General features: G+C 33.6%; 1 protein-coding gene across 2 annotated transcripts in view; it reads right to left on the bottom strand.

Annotated features, from left to right (window-relative positions):
• Positions 1-404: 404 nt before the first annotated feature.
• Positions 405-15,980, bottom strand: part of VPS13C (vacuolar protein sorting 13 homolog C) — an 80,641-nt gene continuing 65,065 nt past the window's right edge. Inside the window, exons 36-39 of one of the 2 annotated variants that reach the window (XM_031668572.1) lie at positions 11,424-11,512; positions 4,354-4,477; positions 2,864-2,947; positions 405-2,544 (exon numbers count right to left, since the gene is read on the bottom strand). In XM_031668572.1, the coding sequence (XP_031524432.1) occupies positions 2,443-2,544; positions 2,864-2,947; positions 4,354-4,477; positions 11,424-11,512 (399 nt within the window). In that variant the 3' untranslated portion in view covers positions 405-2,442. Of the gene's footprint in view, positions 2,545-2,863; positions 2,948-4,353; positions 4,478-11,423; positions 11,513-11,992; positions 15,962-15,980 lie in introns of those variants that run through there. The other variant, XM_031668573.1, reaches the window with a different exon arrangement.

Genomic DNA, 15,980 nt, shown 5'->3' with positions numbered 1-15,980 from the left:
GGAGTCTTCAAGCCAGAGTCAGCTGTCAGAGGAGTTCTGTGTCTCCTAGAATTTCTAGACTAAGTGAGTCTTAATATAATTGCCATACTCAGCCAGTTGCTGAGAGAAACTACGGAAGGCATGGACTCAATGCAAATACCACAATGGATTCCAAAGTGCAGCTGGGCCCCTAGGTCAACCGCATTCTCTGTAATCCCCCAGTATTGGAGGTCTGTGCCACAGATCTCCAGTGTGATAAAGGGGCTCAGTACCCCTGAGAAAAAGCTTATCTGACTAGTATCTGGTAAAGTCCTCCATAACTATTAATATAACTTCTCACTATTATTGGATTGGAAAAGGAAAAGGGAAAGACAAAAAAATAAAGCAAATGTTACTTGAATAACACAAAAACCACAAAGTTTTCACACCTGTAAACAATGTGCCAAATGTTTTATTTCTCTCATATGCAAGTAATTGACTCTCAAAGCATTTTTAAAAAACACATTATTACACTTTACCAATGAATTATTTCTGTCCCTGGAGATTAAATCAAATAAAAATGTTACAAATAGTATCAGTATGATATAATTTCTTAAATATATAGGACATGGTAAACAGCTGTGATTCATATGAAAAATATAATCAGATATCTCAAATTCCTAATTCTGTTTTAAAAACACAAAATACTAGAACACTTGCTATGAAATTGCTGATAATGATCCCTTTAACAAACTGCAATTAACCACTAATATAGAAATTCAATTTAAGCAAAAAGTTTTATATATTATACTTTACAGAAAAAAAATAATTTTGAAAAAGTAATGACAAACAGAGATCAAACATTTAGGGCATTAGTTACTGCATTCTCTTTTTAGAATATACATCAAGTAACACCAGTAAAATTTAAAGTTTTATGACCACGCCTTAAAAAACATGAATGATGATGACAGAACCACTACCATACATAAACAAAAATAGAGCAAACCAAGTGCGTCCACATCTTCATGAATTCAGTAATTTGAAATAAATGTTGTTATGTTAAACATTATGAGCAAATCTAAAGGTTCAACCAAAAACCTTAAATATTTTTGAGTGTTTAAATTTAAAGTTTTAATAGTTTATCTCTGAACAAGGATAGAGAAAGGACAAAAAGAAATACTGTACTGAATTGATTCTCACAGGGCCTGCTCCCTCAAGGAACACAGTGTCATTATATAGGCCTTATTTATATATAAAACAACCAAAGAATTTTCATTCTTCTTAATAAGTATTTAAAGTACATTCTAGGTGTGCATTAGGAGTAAATGTTAATTTGTGATGCCCTTAAGTCTTTCAACCTGTAAGAAACAATTTCTGGGAATATAAAAATACTGAATTTTACATATTTCAGAGTCTTGAGAAACTTAGGGTGCAATATTTTCATGTATCAGCAAATAATTGTGTCATATAAGCTCATCTTGAAAGAGCATGTAAATAGCTTCCAAATTTTTATAAATGCTACATTACAGAGGGCAGAGTGTAGATATTTTAAGGTTTGATTGTCCACATTTTTTTATTAGAGTGCAAGGAGGAAAAGTAAGCACCAAAGTAAAATATGCTTTATTCGGGGGAAAAACAGTGTTTTCATGAAAAGAAAATAGGAAACATGTCATTTCTCCCTTTAGTGGCTTTTCTTCATTCAATTACCTGGCTTACAAAAAACTGTTAACTCAGTTCAATTATTGAACAAATCACTCTTAAACAAAATGTCAGGGTCCAACATTTGTCCATGGCCTAAAGCCTTTTAGCCGGCTGTGGTGGCTCATGCCTGTAATTCCAGCACTTTGGGAGGCCGAGGCAGGCGGATCACAAGGTCAGGAGTTTGACACCAGACTGACCAACATGGTGAAACCCATCTCTACTAAAAATACAAAAAAAATTACCCGGGCGTGGTAGCATGCACCTGTAATCCTAGCTACTCAGGAGGCTGAGGCAGGAGAACTGCTTGAACATAGGAGGCAGAGACTGCAGTGAGCCAAGATCGTACCACTCCAGCCTGGGTGACAGAGCAAGACTCGGTCTCAAAAAAAAAAACAAAAATAAAAAAACCTTTCAAAGAACACTAGTCATCCTAAGCTCCTTTCTTATTCTTCAGTAAGGCTTTAATTAAATATAAGCCTACTGACCTTTGCTTCACAATTTTAATTTTAATGAAAATTTCATTCTGAGTTTGAAGTGATGTTTCTTCAACGGTCTGACCCATTTGGGTGGTGGCATAGAATTGGACTGCTAACATATACATGGTTACAAAATTAGAGTAAAAACCAAAAGGTGAAAAAACTAGAAAACCCAATACTAGTTATTCTAGAAAAATAAAACTAAAGGATTGCTTGAAAAATTGTCTTTAGCAAGATAAAGCAGAGTGATTTATAGACAAGACCAGTGATCGTTTTTTTCCCCTGTTGTAGCACCTAGGATCTGTGATTAAGATGGCATTTGGGGTCTGAGAAGTCTCACTGATGACTGCTTCATCAATTTTTGCTGCTGTCTCGTTGACTGTGCATCCTCAATGGCATTACGTGCTCTCTGTAAAGTAAAATACTTATTTTGATTTGTAAAGACAAGTATAGGCTCATTTAATTGAAGGGAAAGGTATGAAAACAAGGGCTGAAGCTCTCCAAACAGGACCAATAGCTAAGGACCAAGGATAGAGTCCAGATATGTCAAATAAAGATAAGACCCTTGCACCCGACTGAGTCCACAGTATATTAAGTTTATATATCCATCCATAGTTATAATTGGGAGAGCTTTGGGAGAAATAATGGCATTCATTATAAGAGGCTTTTAAAAAGGTATTTCAGCTAAAAAAAAAAAAAAATAGAGGTGTGCTCTTTAAATTGTTTACCTCTGCTGTGGTGGTGTCCTTCAGGTAAACTTTTCGAACACAGCCTTGACTGGCACTGTCTTTTTTGTGGAACAGACCCTGTTCCTGTTTCAAAAGAAACAATGACAGAAAAGAAATTATTCTGAGGAAAAAAAAAATCCTAACTTTTAATTGTATACTTAAACGTCAACTCTATTTTAAAACAAGTAGACTAACCAAATACACATATTCAAGTAAGACATGAAATAAATCATCTTAGAATAAGGACAGTATTTCCATATGTGAGTTGTTAGAATTTATAAAATTGGATGAACATACATCTATCTGTATAAAATAATGGCTTTCTGCAGGCTATGATAAATAGCCTACAGAAACACCACTTGGTAACTCATCACATCTGACAAATCAAAAAAACACTTCCCTCATTTCTTTGGCTGATACATAAAATTTCTGTATAATGTAAAATACATTGAGTCAATTCTCACCATTGATGTGAAAGAAAAAGTGATAACTGAGGAAACTGTAAAATATATGCACAGTGACCTAGTCTTTCCTAGTTTGAAAACTGTATTTCATACACCAAGACATTCGTTAAATTTTGGCACTCTACAATGCAGTAATGCTGAAATACAAAATGGCAGGGTAACATGGTATTTCCTTTTATTTGTAAATTTCCATGAAAAGATAAGTAAACATAAATTAAAAGGTACCAGTACTCACATCTATAGCTATTAAATTTCACAGTAAATGTTCTTCTGGCTACTAAATTTCACAGTAAACGTTTTGTAGATAGTTTCACTAATAGAAATAACATTATTGTTTAGGGAAAACAAATACACTAAAGAAATTACCATATTTAGAATAACAATAGTTTTTTAAAGGCATGAAAATAATTTTATAATATATATAATGTAACAAACATATTTCAAAGAAAGTTAAGTACTTGAGTCTAAGAACTACGCAAAAGATGGAGTATCACTTTTACAAATTACTATGTAATTAAAATAAAAGTTCTTCTTTACAAAATGATGGGAGAAAAGACATAAAAGTATTATTACACACTTAAATTATATTAGCATTCCATAAATGCCAAATATTACAAACATGGGAATTTTGGATACATTTGTTTTTATCAAATCACTTAATAATCTTCTAAAAACCTAAAAAGAGAGAATCTTTCCAGAAATACCTAAGATTATAGCAACATGGGTGTCCATATGAAGTTAAAAAAAAACTCTCCTATTTACTAATGCTTAATTCTACGAAAAAGGAAATATCAGCATATCAGAATCTTAATTATTTGGGTGGGCAGACTGATATTTCACTCTATGCAATCAAGACTGCCAGAAAATAAAGTACAGTTATACAAATAAATTGATTACATCTTTCTTTATGTCTCAGCATATAGTAGTAATAACAACACTAATCCTTCAAACATTTTGTGCAGTTAACTGCAAAACAGTCTGAAAGCAATGAATTCTTAGCTCTAAAGGTATGACATGTTTTCTTACCTTAACTGAAATTTTTAGCACATTTTCACTGACACTAGGAGGAAATACAAAATCTTCAAATGGACATTGCCAGTCTACACACATAAGGCCCAGGATTTCAACTTCTTTTATACACAACACTCGCCTATTTTGCAAAAGAAAACAATAATGATGAAGACAGTTTATTCTCGCCAATATTTCACCCTGCTGGATGGCAGAGGTAGCACTTGCCTAGAAAATAATACAAACTGGCATTAAAAAAAAAAAAACCTGCTTCATTTTTTTTTAAAGTCTAGGTAACTGTCAAATAAAGAGCAAATACGACACCTACCAAGTAACAAAGTAGACTTTCAAATATTCCCCTTCTGTCAATCTTGCAGAATTCAGAAAAGTGTAACTTTTTTTTTCTTTTTCTTCTTTTTTTTTTTTTTTGGTTAACTGACCAAAAAAGCTGATAGGGAAATCATCTTTGGAACACATAAGAAACAGGCTATATTCTCATCTGGGGAGCAATAAAGGCAGAAGCCCCTGAAAATGTTTTACTTGGAAAATTATTAATTGCTCTTTACTGTCAGCCATTTATGCCTTCCAGTCAAGAATGAACGTGAAGGAAATGTCATAAACCTTAAATGTCAGCAAAGATTCACTTGAGGCCTACTAATAAAGATCAGATTTGAACACTTTAATGCTAATATACTTTATCACAGAGTATCTTATTTTATTCAATGGCAATTAAAAAAAATAACAGAACCCTTAAAGGGCATCCACATTGATTTCTCAGTGTGTGATTCATTTTGATTACTGATACAACTATACTTAAAATTAAGCTTCTATTACAGAAAGCAAAATTACAAAAGAAGAGAAGGACTATTAATTCAACAAATATTTAGGGTGCCAGAGAAACAAGGAAGATAATTCTGCTTGAGAGGTGCTCACTGGCTAGAGGAGAAACAAACATGTAAATAAATGCTACAGCACAATTAGACAAGGGCTGTAACAGAGTGTGCAGATTAGTCTTTTGGAGCAAGAGAGAGAGGAACAGATCGTATTGGTAAAGTAGGTGACATAGGAGTTGATTCTTGAAAGGAAGGAGTTCTCTATGTGGGTAAGGGAAATGACAGTCCAGACAAAAGGAGGAAACACACTGACATACAAAGGAGTACAAAAAACGAAAGACTTGTTTGAGGAATGTGGAGGTCTGCAGCTGGAATACCAGATAGATACCATGGTGAAGTGGTGAGAAAATGAGCTTAGCACCAGACCTTGAAGGGCTACTTTTTTTCCTTTTAAAACATTTTTCACTTTTAATGAAACAGGAAATGACATGATAATGTTGTTTCATTTTTAATGAAGAGGAAACAACATGATAATATTTATTATTTTAGATTCATGGTTCTGGTGGTAAACAGAAGGGAGGTGGCAAACAGAGTGGCAATAGACAATCAAGGTAAGAAGTTACGGCAATAGTTCAATCAGGAGACAATGAAAGCCTTAAGTATAGCAGTGGCTCTGAAAAGGGAGAAGAAAGGGCTAGATACGAGATGTTTAGAAGGTAAACATGAATGAACATGGTGACCAATGGAGGGTGGAGAACTGAAATAGATTCCTGGCATTATATTTCTCAGCAGAGGTGCTATTAAATTGTGGACTTGTATGGCATACTCTTGTGCACTGGACAAAGTTGAACATCCCTAGCTCCAGCCTAGTAAGTGGCAGTAGCGTCCTGCAATCACTGTGGCAATCTCCAACACCACCATGTTTCCAAATAGTCTCCACCGCCCACACTCCTGGCCCCAGTTGATAATCTGCTGATAGAGCTAAGGATGGCTGTTACAAATCCTCGTGCCAAACACAATTCACTATTCCAAATATCTTTAAACTCTTCTCTTTACCATCCCAATAATACCACTGTTTTCCTACCACCTAGAATGTCTCCTTCATTTTCTTCCTCTTGCACCATGTTTGCCTGGGTTCAAATCTTGGTCTTCCACTCACACACTCTCTCAGAATGGTCTCTCAGAGAGATCTCAACTCCAGATTTTTATCCAGACTCCATCTATCTATCTATCTATCTATCTACCCTCCCTTCCTCCTCCCTCCCTCCCTATCATGTATTCCCTTCTCCTCTACATCCACTCAGTCACCAAGACTTGTCTCGTAAGTCAAATCCTCATTCTTTAGGTCCTCCCCACTTCCTACTATGATAGCTGCCACGGTCTTTATGGTGGACAGAATTCTAAGACAGTCCCCAAGATTCCCCAACCCTGGTATATATCTCTGTACAGTCCCCTGGATTTTGAATATAATGGATTTCACTTCCAAGATTAGGTTTTGTTATAAGGCACAGGTGACTTTAAGCCAAAATTGTTTATGTAGGTGGGCCTGACCTAAGTTCATGGACTCTAAACCTGGGTAAAACACCAAGAAGTCAGAGATTCAAAGCATCCTTGCTGGGTCGGAATAAGGGTAGTTTCTAGGAGCTAAGAGCAGCCTGCTGGCTGACAGAGGTCAAAGAAACAGGGATCTTAGAATTCTGCCAACAATAGCAAATGAGCTTTGAAGTGGATTCTGTGGTAATTTGTTGTGCAGCAACAGAAAACTTATACAGTCTCTAACTGGTCTCCTTGCCTCCGGACTGATTCTCTTCCAGTATAACATCCAAACCGCCAAGGATCTTTTAAAACTACAAGCCTCATCATATTACTTGTTTACAAACCTTCTGTGGGATAGAAAAAAAGAGAGATTACTCACGTGTGTACTATTCTGTGTGAGAAGCTACAAGTGATATCAAACAAAAAAACAACGGACAGCCAGGTGTGATGGCTCATGCCTGTAATCCCAGCACTTTGGGAGACCAAGGCAGGAGGACTGCTTGAGCCTAGAGTTCAAGACCAGCCTGGGCAACATAGTGAGACTCCATCTCTACCAAAAATACAAAAGAATTAGCTGGTGCATGCCTGTGGTACCAAGTATGTGAGAGGCTGAGGTGGGAGAATCACCTGAGCCCAGAGAAGTCAAGAATGCAGTGAACCACGATCGAGCCACTGCATTCCAGACTGGGCAATGAAAATGAGAACTTGTTTCAAAAAAATAAAATAGCAGACTAGACCTTAAACAAAAACCAGTGATTCTCCATCACATTAATGATACAACCTAAACCCTTAAAATCTTATGAGCTGCTACCTATGACTCATCTCCCAACACTAACACCCTACATCCAGCCATTCCACACTGATCTTACTGGTCAAAGTACCATAGTGTTGTATGCCTCCGCTTGCCTCTAGTTTACCTATGCAAGAGCTACATACTCAAGACTCAGCTCAAGCACTCCCTCATCTATAAAAGCCTCCCTGACACTTTTCCCATGATACTGTGGTCCCCATCTTACTGTACCAACCGTTTTCCATATGTCCTCAGAGACTGTTCATCGCTTTTCTCAGCACCTATCATACTGTGATGTCACTGATAATCTGTAGTCCCCCACCCATTAAAATAGGGAAGAGACAGAGATGTAACTTTATCTCTGTGTCCCTGTATTTGTCATATGTTGATTTTTTTTTAATCTGCTCAATAATCAATTTCTCAATAAAGATTACTAAAATAAACTACAGCAGAGTTAGGACCAACTAGCGAAACTATAGTCTAAGAAATTTAGGTCATGAGAACTTGTGTTTTGTTTTTAAAAACTCATTAGAAAAAAAACATTAAGGGACTAAGTTTTGGGTGAATTTCAAAATTAAAAAAAGCTATATACTGAGAAACTCAATTAGTAATCATTAACATGTCAATAATACATTTGACAAAAAGGGCTAATGTCATTAATTTGCAAAATGTTCTTTAAATTCAGTAAGAAAAAGACTAACATACCAATGAAAAATGAGCAAAGAATATGAACAAGTAATTCACAAATTAGCAAATATAAATAGATGATGATATATTAAAAGGTTCATGCTCAACAGTAATCAAAGAAATGCTAATTAAAACAAAAAATTATTTTCTACCCATCAAGCTAGCAAAAAATAAGTTTAAATGATAAAACCTAGTCTCAGCAAAACACAGGAGAAAGAACACTTTCATATATTGTTGGGTGGTATGTAAAAAACTGATACAACCTTTCTGAAAAATGACTTGGTGATATACAGAAAGGAACTCAAAAATCTTCACAACTTTTAAATTAGCAATCCCACTTTTAAAATTTTATTCTAATAAAATAATAGAAAAAATATTTAGTTACAAATATATAACAATAAGATATTAGGGGAAAATGTCCAATAACAAGAGAGTATTTGAATAAATTATAGTATATCCACAAATACAAAATTATGCAGTCATTAAAAATCACATTGTCAAAGAATATTTAATGCTTTGGAAAGATGATCACATTATATTGAAAATGAAAAACTGACAAGACTAAAATGTAATAATGCATTTTTTTGTACATAGTTTTCATAAAATGTGCCAGCTAATGTGGTTATCTCTGGGTGCTGAGATTGCTTGTAAAGGATATTTTTAGGGGTTATCATATAATCTGTTATTCAAACCAGGATGTTTTTAAGAATGAAAGGAATAGCTATTGATAATTTCATAGGGACAAAACGTGCAAGCAAACCTACTGTGTCCTAGGCAAACCAGAATGTATGTATGGTTAGTTATTTTCATTTTCTTTCTTTTTTTTTTTGAGACAGAGTCTTGCTCTGGTGCCCAGGCTGGAGTGCAGTGGTGCAACCTTGGTTCACTACAACGTTCGCCTCCCAGGTTTAAGTGATTCTCCTGCGTCAGCCTCCCAGATAGCTGGGATTACAGGCATGCGCCACCAAGTCCAGCTAATTTTTTGCATTTTAGTAGAGATGAGGTTTCACCAGGTTGACCAGGCTGGTCTTGAACTCCCGACCTCAAGTGATCTCCCCGCCTCAGCCTCTCAAAGTGCTGGGATTACAGGCTTGAGCCACCACACCCAGCCTATTTTCATCTCCTTATTGTCAATACTAGGGTGACCAAACTGTGCTCTTCAAGTCAAATTCAGCCCAAGACCTGTTTTAATATATAAAATTTTACTGGAACACAGCTATGTCATTCTATATTGTTCATAGCTGTTTTCTTACTATAAGGGCAAAAATAAAAGGTTGAGAAACACAGTATGGCCCTTAAACCCTAAATTTTACTATCTGTCCCTTTAAAGAAAGTTTGTTGACTCCTGATCTATGTTATCTACAATGAATAGCCATAACTTTAGCAATAAAAATTATTTTGGATGTGGTGGTGCATGCATGTCTATAGTCCAGGCTACTCAGCAGGCTGAGGCTGGAGGATCACCTGAGTCCAGGAGTTTGAGTCCAGCCTGGCCATATCTTTAAAAAAGAAAATGTTATTTTTAAGAATACTAAATTTGGAAGAAATGCTACTGTTTTAATGTAATCATTAAAGGTCTAACTGATTACCATAATAACTACCTCAATCAAATAAATTCTTGTTAGAAAGAGTCTACTAAGGCCAGGTGCTGTTGCTCATGCCTGTAATCCTGGCACTTTGGGAGGCCAAGGTGGGCGGATCACTTGAGGCCAGGAGTTCAAGACTAGCCTGGCCAACATAACAAAACCCTGTCTCTAATAAAAATACAAAAATTAGCCGGGCATAGTGGTGCATGCCTGTAATCCCAGCTACTGGGGAGGCTGAGGCACAAGAATCACTTGAACCCAGGAGGTGGAGGTTGCAGTGAGCTGAGATCGCATCACTGGACTCCAGCCTGGGTGACAGAGTGAAACCCTGTCTCAAAAAAAAAAAAAAGGGGGGGGGGCGGAGAAAGAAAAGGAAAAAGAAAAGACAAGGAGAGGAGAGGAGAAGAAAGAAAACAAGAGAAGAGAAAAGAAAAGAGTACTAAGTAAGGTTAGCAAGGAAACCAACTCATAGTATTTACTGGTCAGGTATATTTTACTAATTACCTCCTAAACAACTCTATCAGTAACTAGATTTTAAATGATGATTATTTTTCAATGTACTTGAAGAAAAATCAAATATATAATGTATACAGTAATACTCCCATAGAATGGCTTAAATCAAATAAGTACTAAAGTAATACATATTACCAAAAAAATCCCAAATTGATTCTCATTGCCTAGTACTGAATTATATAAAAGCGATATAATTTTAAAATGAATTAACACATTGCAACAGCTAAATACAATATCTAAGAACAAATAAACATTGTTTTGGCTTAATCTATTGAAGACGACAAAATTATGGACATAAAAAATAAGTGATTACTTGTCAAAGTCATAAAATCTGCTTTTTAGATTGTTTTGTGAATATTTTTACCTCTTAACTAATGAGCAAATCGCATGACTGGAGAATCCTCTCTTACATGAGGATTCTTACATGACTGGTTAACCTCTTATCCTGTCATTCAGCTTTCCTTTCTTCCCATTCAAATAAATTTAAATGCAGTCATGAGGAATCTAATGCACATTTTGCCTACTGTAAGAACTCTGCCTTACTCTTATAAAGCTCATCACTAACAAAGTTCTGAAAATTATTAATCTATAATTGTCATTTTGGGATAAGTTTACTATCTAGGATAAATCCCAGGAAAATAAGCTTCGTAGTTTAGTCTAAGTTCTTGTAATTAGAAAAATTATCTACCACAACCAAATGCTTAGGAAAAGCTGAGATAAACATATAGAAGTAATGCCATCCTTTAAAAGTGGTATGCTAATCACCCAAAATAAAACTTAGTAAGAAAAGTGATTCATGAATTAATCCTCCATAACTGGACTTGTAATTCAAGAATAAGGGTATCACTATTACAGGTATAAAGCCTGTTCTAGATTCTCTCAGTAGTTGTGTAACTTGGGTAAGTCCCTAAGCCACACTGAGTCTCAGTTTCAGCATCTTTAAGATGAGGAGGTTGGAACAGAAAATCTCAAAGGACGTATTTAGATCTGTATTGTTGCAATTCTATGAAAATGAACATTTTGCCATTCACTTTGGAGAATTTCAAGTACAATTCTCCAAATCTTCTACCATTTTAGCCTTCAAAATTCTTGTGACCTATGCAACTAAGTAGTATTTGGAAAAATGTCACTGTAAGTCAGTACCTATTTGTAACCATAAGGATTGTCTTCTTGCTTCCAGGAATAGCACAGTGGTATCGGTAAGTCTCTCCTTCCAACTTTTTGATATGATTCTGAAAAGGAAACCAGGCTCTAGATTTGGGAAGTATATGCATTTCAGTAGTATTTACAATACTGTATATTACCTAATTATAATAATAGTGTTAGGAAAACATTTATTAAAAATAAAAGCACAATTCTACATACTGGTACATGAAGCTAGAAAAATATTCACAGCATGTTTGTAAGTTAACTTCCACTGCAGCCTTAAAAGAAAACCATGTATTAAATGCTTACCAAGTGGTCTTCTGGCAAAATATATTTTGTTCTGTAGTAACTTAGAAATATTAAAATATCTACCAGGAATTATCACACATTTTAATTAAGAAACATATGCTAATATAAAATAACTACATTAACATTACAGGGGCTTTGAAATAGGGGTCATTGGTAGGATGCTGGGGTGGGTCTCTGAACTACCTAACATAAAATAGAAAATTTTGAAAATGTGGTTCTAAAACTTTTTTCAGAACACAGTTCATATTTTTCGTCAGTTCTTTTTTTTTTTTTTTTTTAAATCATGGGGGGGGGGGTCTGTGATCTCTCTCAAAGATTAAGAACCACTGGTTTACATACAGTTATTAATAGATATTATACACATAATAAAATTCCAAGATAATTAATGTTTAATGCTTCGAACATTTGATCTCATAGGTTAAACATGCATGGAGAAGTATATTTATATATCAAATTATATTTCTTATAGAAAAGAAAATATGACAATATTAATATGAACAATTTCTAAGATTTCAAAATAGCTGGCACAATTTATTTCTAAAAACAAGTATCAGCATAAAGTAATACAAGTATAAGTAGTAGTACATTAAAACACATTTATTTTCCTTTTCAGCTATCTCAACAGTATTGTGACTTGAATTAGTCAAATATTAAAAACAAAATTTTTTTAATAATGAATGCTAATGAAATACTATTACTGACATTATATATAATGCATGGTTGAAAATAGATAATATATATGAAAATACAGAACATAAATATACTGAATAAATAAGACCTTAACATTTTATGACCAAGCATATAATGCCAATATTATTAAAAGGATAATATAATCAATATAACCACAGAGAAATCACACTTGGTATTATTTCAATGCTTAAATATACATTTTTTAAAGTTGCTTGGTACCTAGTCATTCCTTGACAATTGCAAAAAGCCATGAATAAGGAAGAGGAATCCACAAAGAACTGGGATCTCATCTTCAGAATGAGTCTCAGAGAGGACTGCAGATTTCACAGCAATACTTACTTGTTTCACAATTCACTTGTGCGAATTAGCTAAAATCTTTTAACATTTATGCCTTAATTTTTTCACAGAGAAAATGGGAAATGAATTTAATAATGTAATGCATTTATCATCAGCTTGAAATTTAAATATGTTAAAATATTTAGATGTGAAATGCAAGTACAAGAAATACTACCCACTTTCTATCTTGTATGCATTTTCGTTACTTATTAGGCTATTGTGCTTCAAACCATTGAGAGCTTTTAAAATATAATTTATCACCACAATACACTTTAGAAAACTTGTTCTCAGCACTACTAAAAACCCACTACACTCTGAGATTCAGATTAAGACATTCAGTTACTAATGGCAGCAGGAGACCAAATTAGTTGATAAAATATTCACGTCCCCTTCCCAAAAATGCAACTTGAGGAATTTAACAATACTTTGCAAAACCCCTTTACCCAGTAATTCAATTTTTTCAAGTAAATTCTACAGAAATATGAAAAAGCAAACAAGATATAAAAAACCAAAATGTATAATGATGTTTATTACAGCACTATTACTGTTAGTAAAATAATAAACAAATTTAATGTCATGTATTAAGAGGAGTTAAAAACACAATGTAATGTTACCTCAATAGATGGTAATACAAGAATTAAAAATGTTAATGACGCATTTCTAAGAACATGGAAAAATACAACTAAAACTAAAAAGCAAGAAATGTGGTTTTAAATGTTGTATGATCATAAGTATGTGAACCAAAATGAGTATTAAATGACTATACATACATACATATAATGTACCTATATATATGTGTATGTATGTATGGTGTGTGTATATATATGTATGTGTGTATATGTGTATATATGTATGGTGTGTATATATGTGTATATATGTATGTATATGTGTATATATGTGTATGTATGTATACATCTGTGTATATGTGTACGTGCATGTGTATATGTGTGTATATATGTATATGTGTGTATGTGTGTATATATGTGTGTATGTGTATATATATGTGTGTGTGTGTATGTATGTGTGTGTGTGTATATGTATGTGTGTATATAGGTGTGTGTGTATAAATATGTATGAAGATTAGAGGATAAGTAGAATACTACATCTCATGAAAACATATGATTTAGTAACTCTCAAAGCTACGTATTGAAGAATACAGAGTACTACTTAGGAGAAAAAGGAAAACGAGGATCAAAAGATCTCCAAATAAATTATTTAGAATTTGGCCATATTACGAAGGGCTAAAAGGATATAATTTTATACTCTAATGTTCTTTAATGTTTCCATGTTTTGTTATACTTGGTCCCTTAAGGACAGAAGGCTTCTTTTGTATCCAGTACAGACTAAATAATCAACAAATATTTTTACCCAACTGACTGATCACAGCAAGATGGGCAAAGAATGAAATAGCCTAAATATCTCAATTATCCATGCCCACACTTGACATTCATGGCAAAAACTACCAAGTCCTCTCATTAGTGTATAATCATTCTATTTCTTCCAGTAATTATAACAATGCATTAAAGTTTTAAAAGTTGTCTGATATCTTAATTAAAACTAAGAAATCAGACAAGATTATACGTTTAGAAAAATAATTAAAAGTTTCTTGAAGCTTTGTGCTTCTTGACAGAATTATAAAAAGATATCACAAGGAAAAAATTAATAAAGAGCTAAACAAAACAAGAAAAAATCTTAAGTTACAGGAGTTCTCAAAAGTAAGTCTCATTAAAATAGCAATACAACCAGTAAAATTAAAAATTGTTACTTTTAGAATCTCAGGAAGGGTAACTATTGCAGATGATTTAAGTCAGCATCTTGAATTAGTTATTTGTGCTTGACTCTCCCAGAAAACTGCATGTGGTGACATTTTTGCCATCGCTAAATTAGGCAAAAGAAAGGTTTGTCAGCTACTTTTAACATTTACATGTTTTGTTATACTTGGTCCCTTAAGGACAGAAGTAATTTCCTTTGTATTTCTAGCACAGGCTGGTTTTTGGATGTCAGTCTTTCTTCTTTAAAGTGCTTATTTTAAACATAAAACATTCAATTTATTATTTTGATAACTGCAATCCTTAAAATACATAATCCAACTGAACAATTATATGTTAATAGTTTCATTCTCTTCAAATACACAACACACTAAATCTGTTTATACTTTGGCTTCGTTTCTGAGGTGAAACATGAAAGTTGCTAGATAAGACACTGTTAAATTAAACATTTCCACCATTTATTACAAAGAAAGAAATTGAAACATAACTTATGTTGAGAACTAAGAGGGTACTAATTTCAAAAATAATGATTTATAATTATTTTTTCTCTCATTAAGACAATAAAACCTCTCTAAGGATTTAAAAGCAAAAGGTTGGTTTTTGAAAATAAAGAAATCTATGTATTCAAGTGCCACATAGCAATCTGCATAATTACATATTCAGCTTCTATTTACATTAATTAAAACTAATAATTATGAAATAAGTATAACCAACAAGGAGATTCAATATTTGAAAAGCAGAAATGCTAAAGGCTGAAAATGTATATAACATAATAGAAAATGACTATCATTTATTTAGCAACAGTAACAAGGGGTTAAACAGGAAAAAGAGGGATGAGGAAACATCCTCAAAATTCATGTGCCAACTATTATTTGAGGTCTAAGGGCAGGCTCAGAGCAACTGACAATTCAATTATTAAAGCAGATGCTCCAGTTAATAGCCCTGTAACTTAAGTAAATTTAGAGTCATTTGTGAAACAGAAAGCTACGTAATTCCATCATCACGACTCACAAACATAAACATATTCACTAAATTGGACATAATAATTGTCCTGTTTTTCAATTTTACCTGAAATGTACATGAACACCATAAGATAAACTTTTTGAAATGATAATAACAATATCTGTTTCTGAGCTCAATATAGTCTTTCATCTATTAAATGGAGAAGAGAGTTGATTCTCTGCATCCTTTAATATTTTATACTAATCTCTTATTTCAGTACAGTATTACCAGGGATACCACAAGTTTTTATTTGTAGTCAAGCCACTACTATGAAAAGTTCAGATGGAGGTGAGAGTTTTAAAGAAAATTTCATTAAAATTGACAATGGAATTCAGACACAGTCAATTAATACCACAGTTTGTTTTGATTTTTAAGGATGAAATCAAGTAGTAGTTTAGGAAACATTTATTCCTGTATTTCCAGTTCTTGCTGTGCAGGCAGAAAAACA

This window comes from Papio anubis, chromosome 7 (assembly GCF_008728515.1).
Source record: "Papio anubis isolate 15944 chromosome 7, Panubis1.0, whole genome shotgun sequence".
Classification (NCBI taxonomy): Eukaryota; Metazoa; Chordata; class Mammalia; order Primates; family Cercopithecidae; genus Papio; species Papio anubis.
Note: the sequence above shows the minus strand (reverse complement) of the source record. Positions and strands in the feature narration are given on the sequence as shown.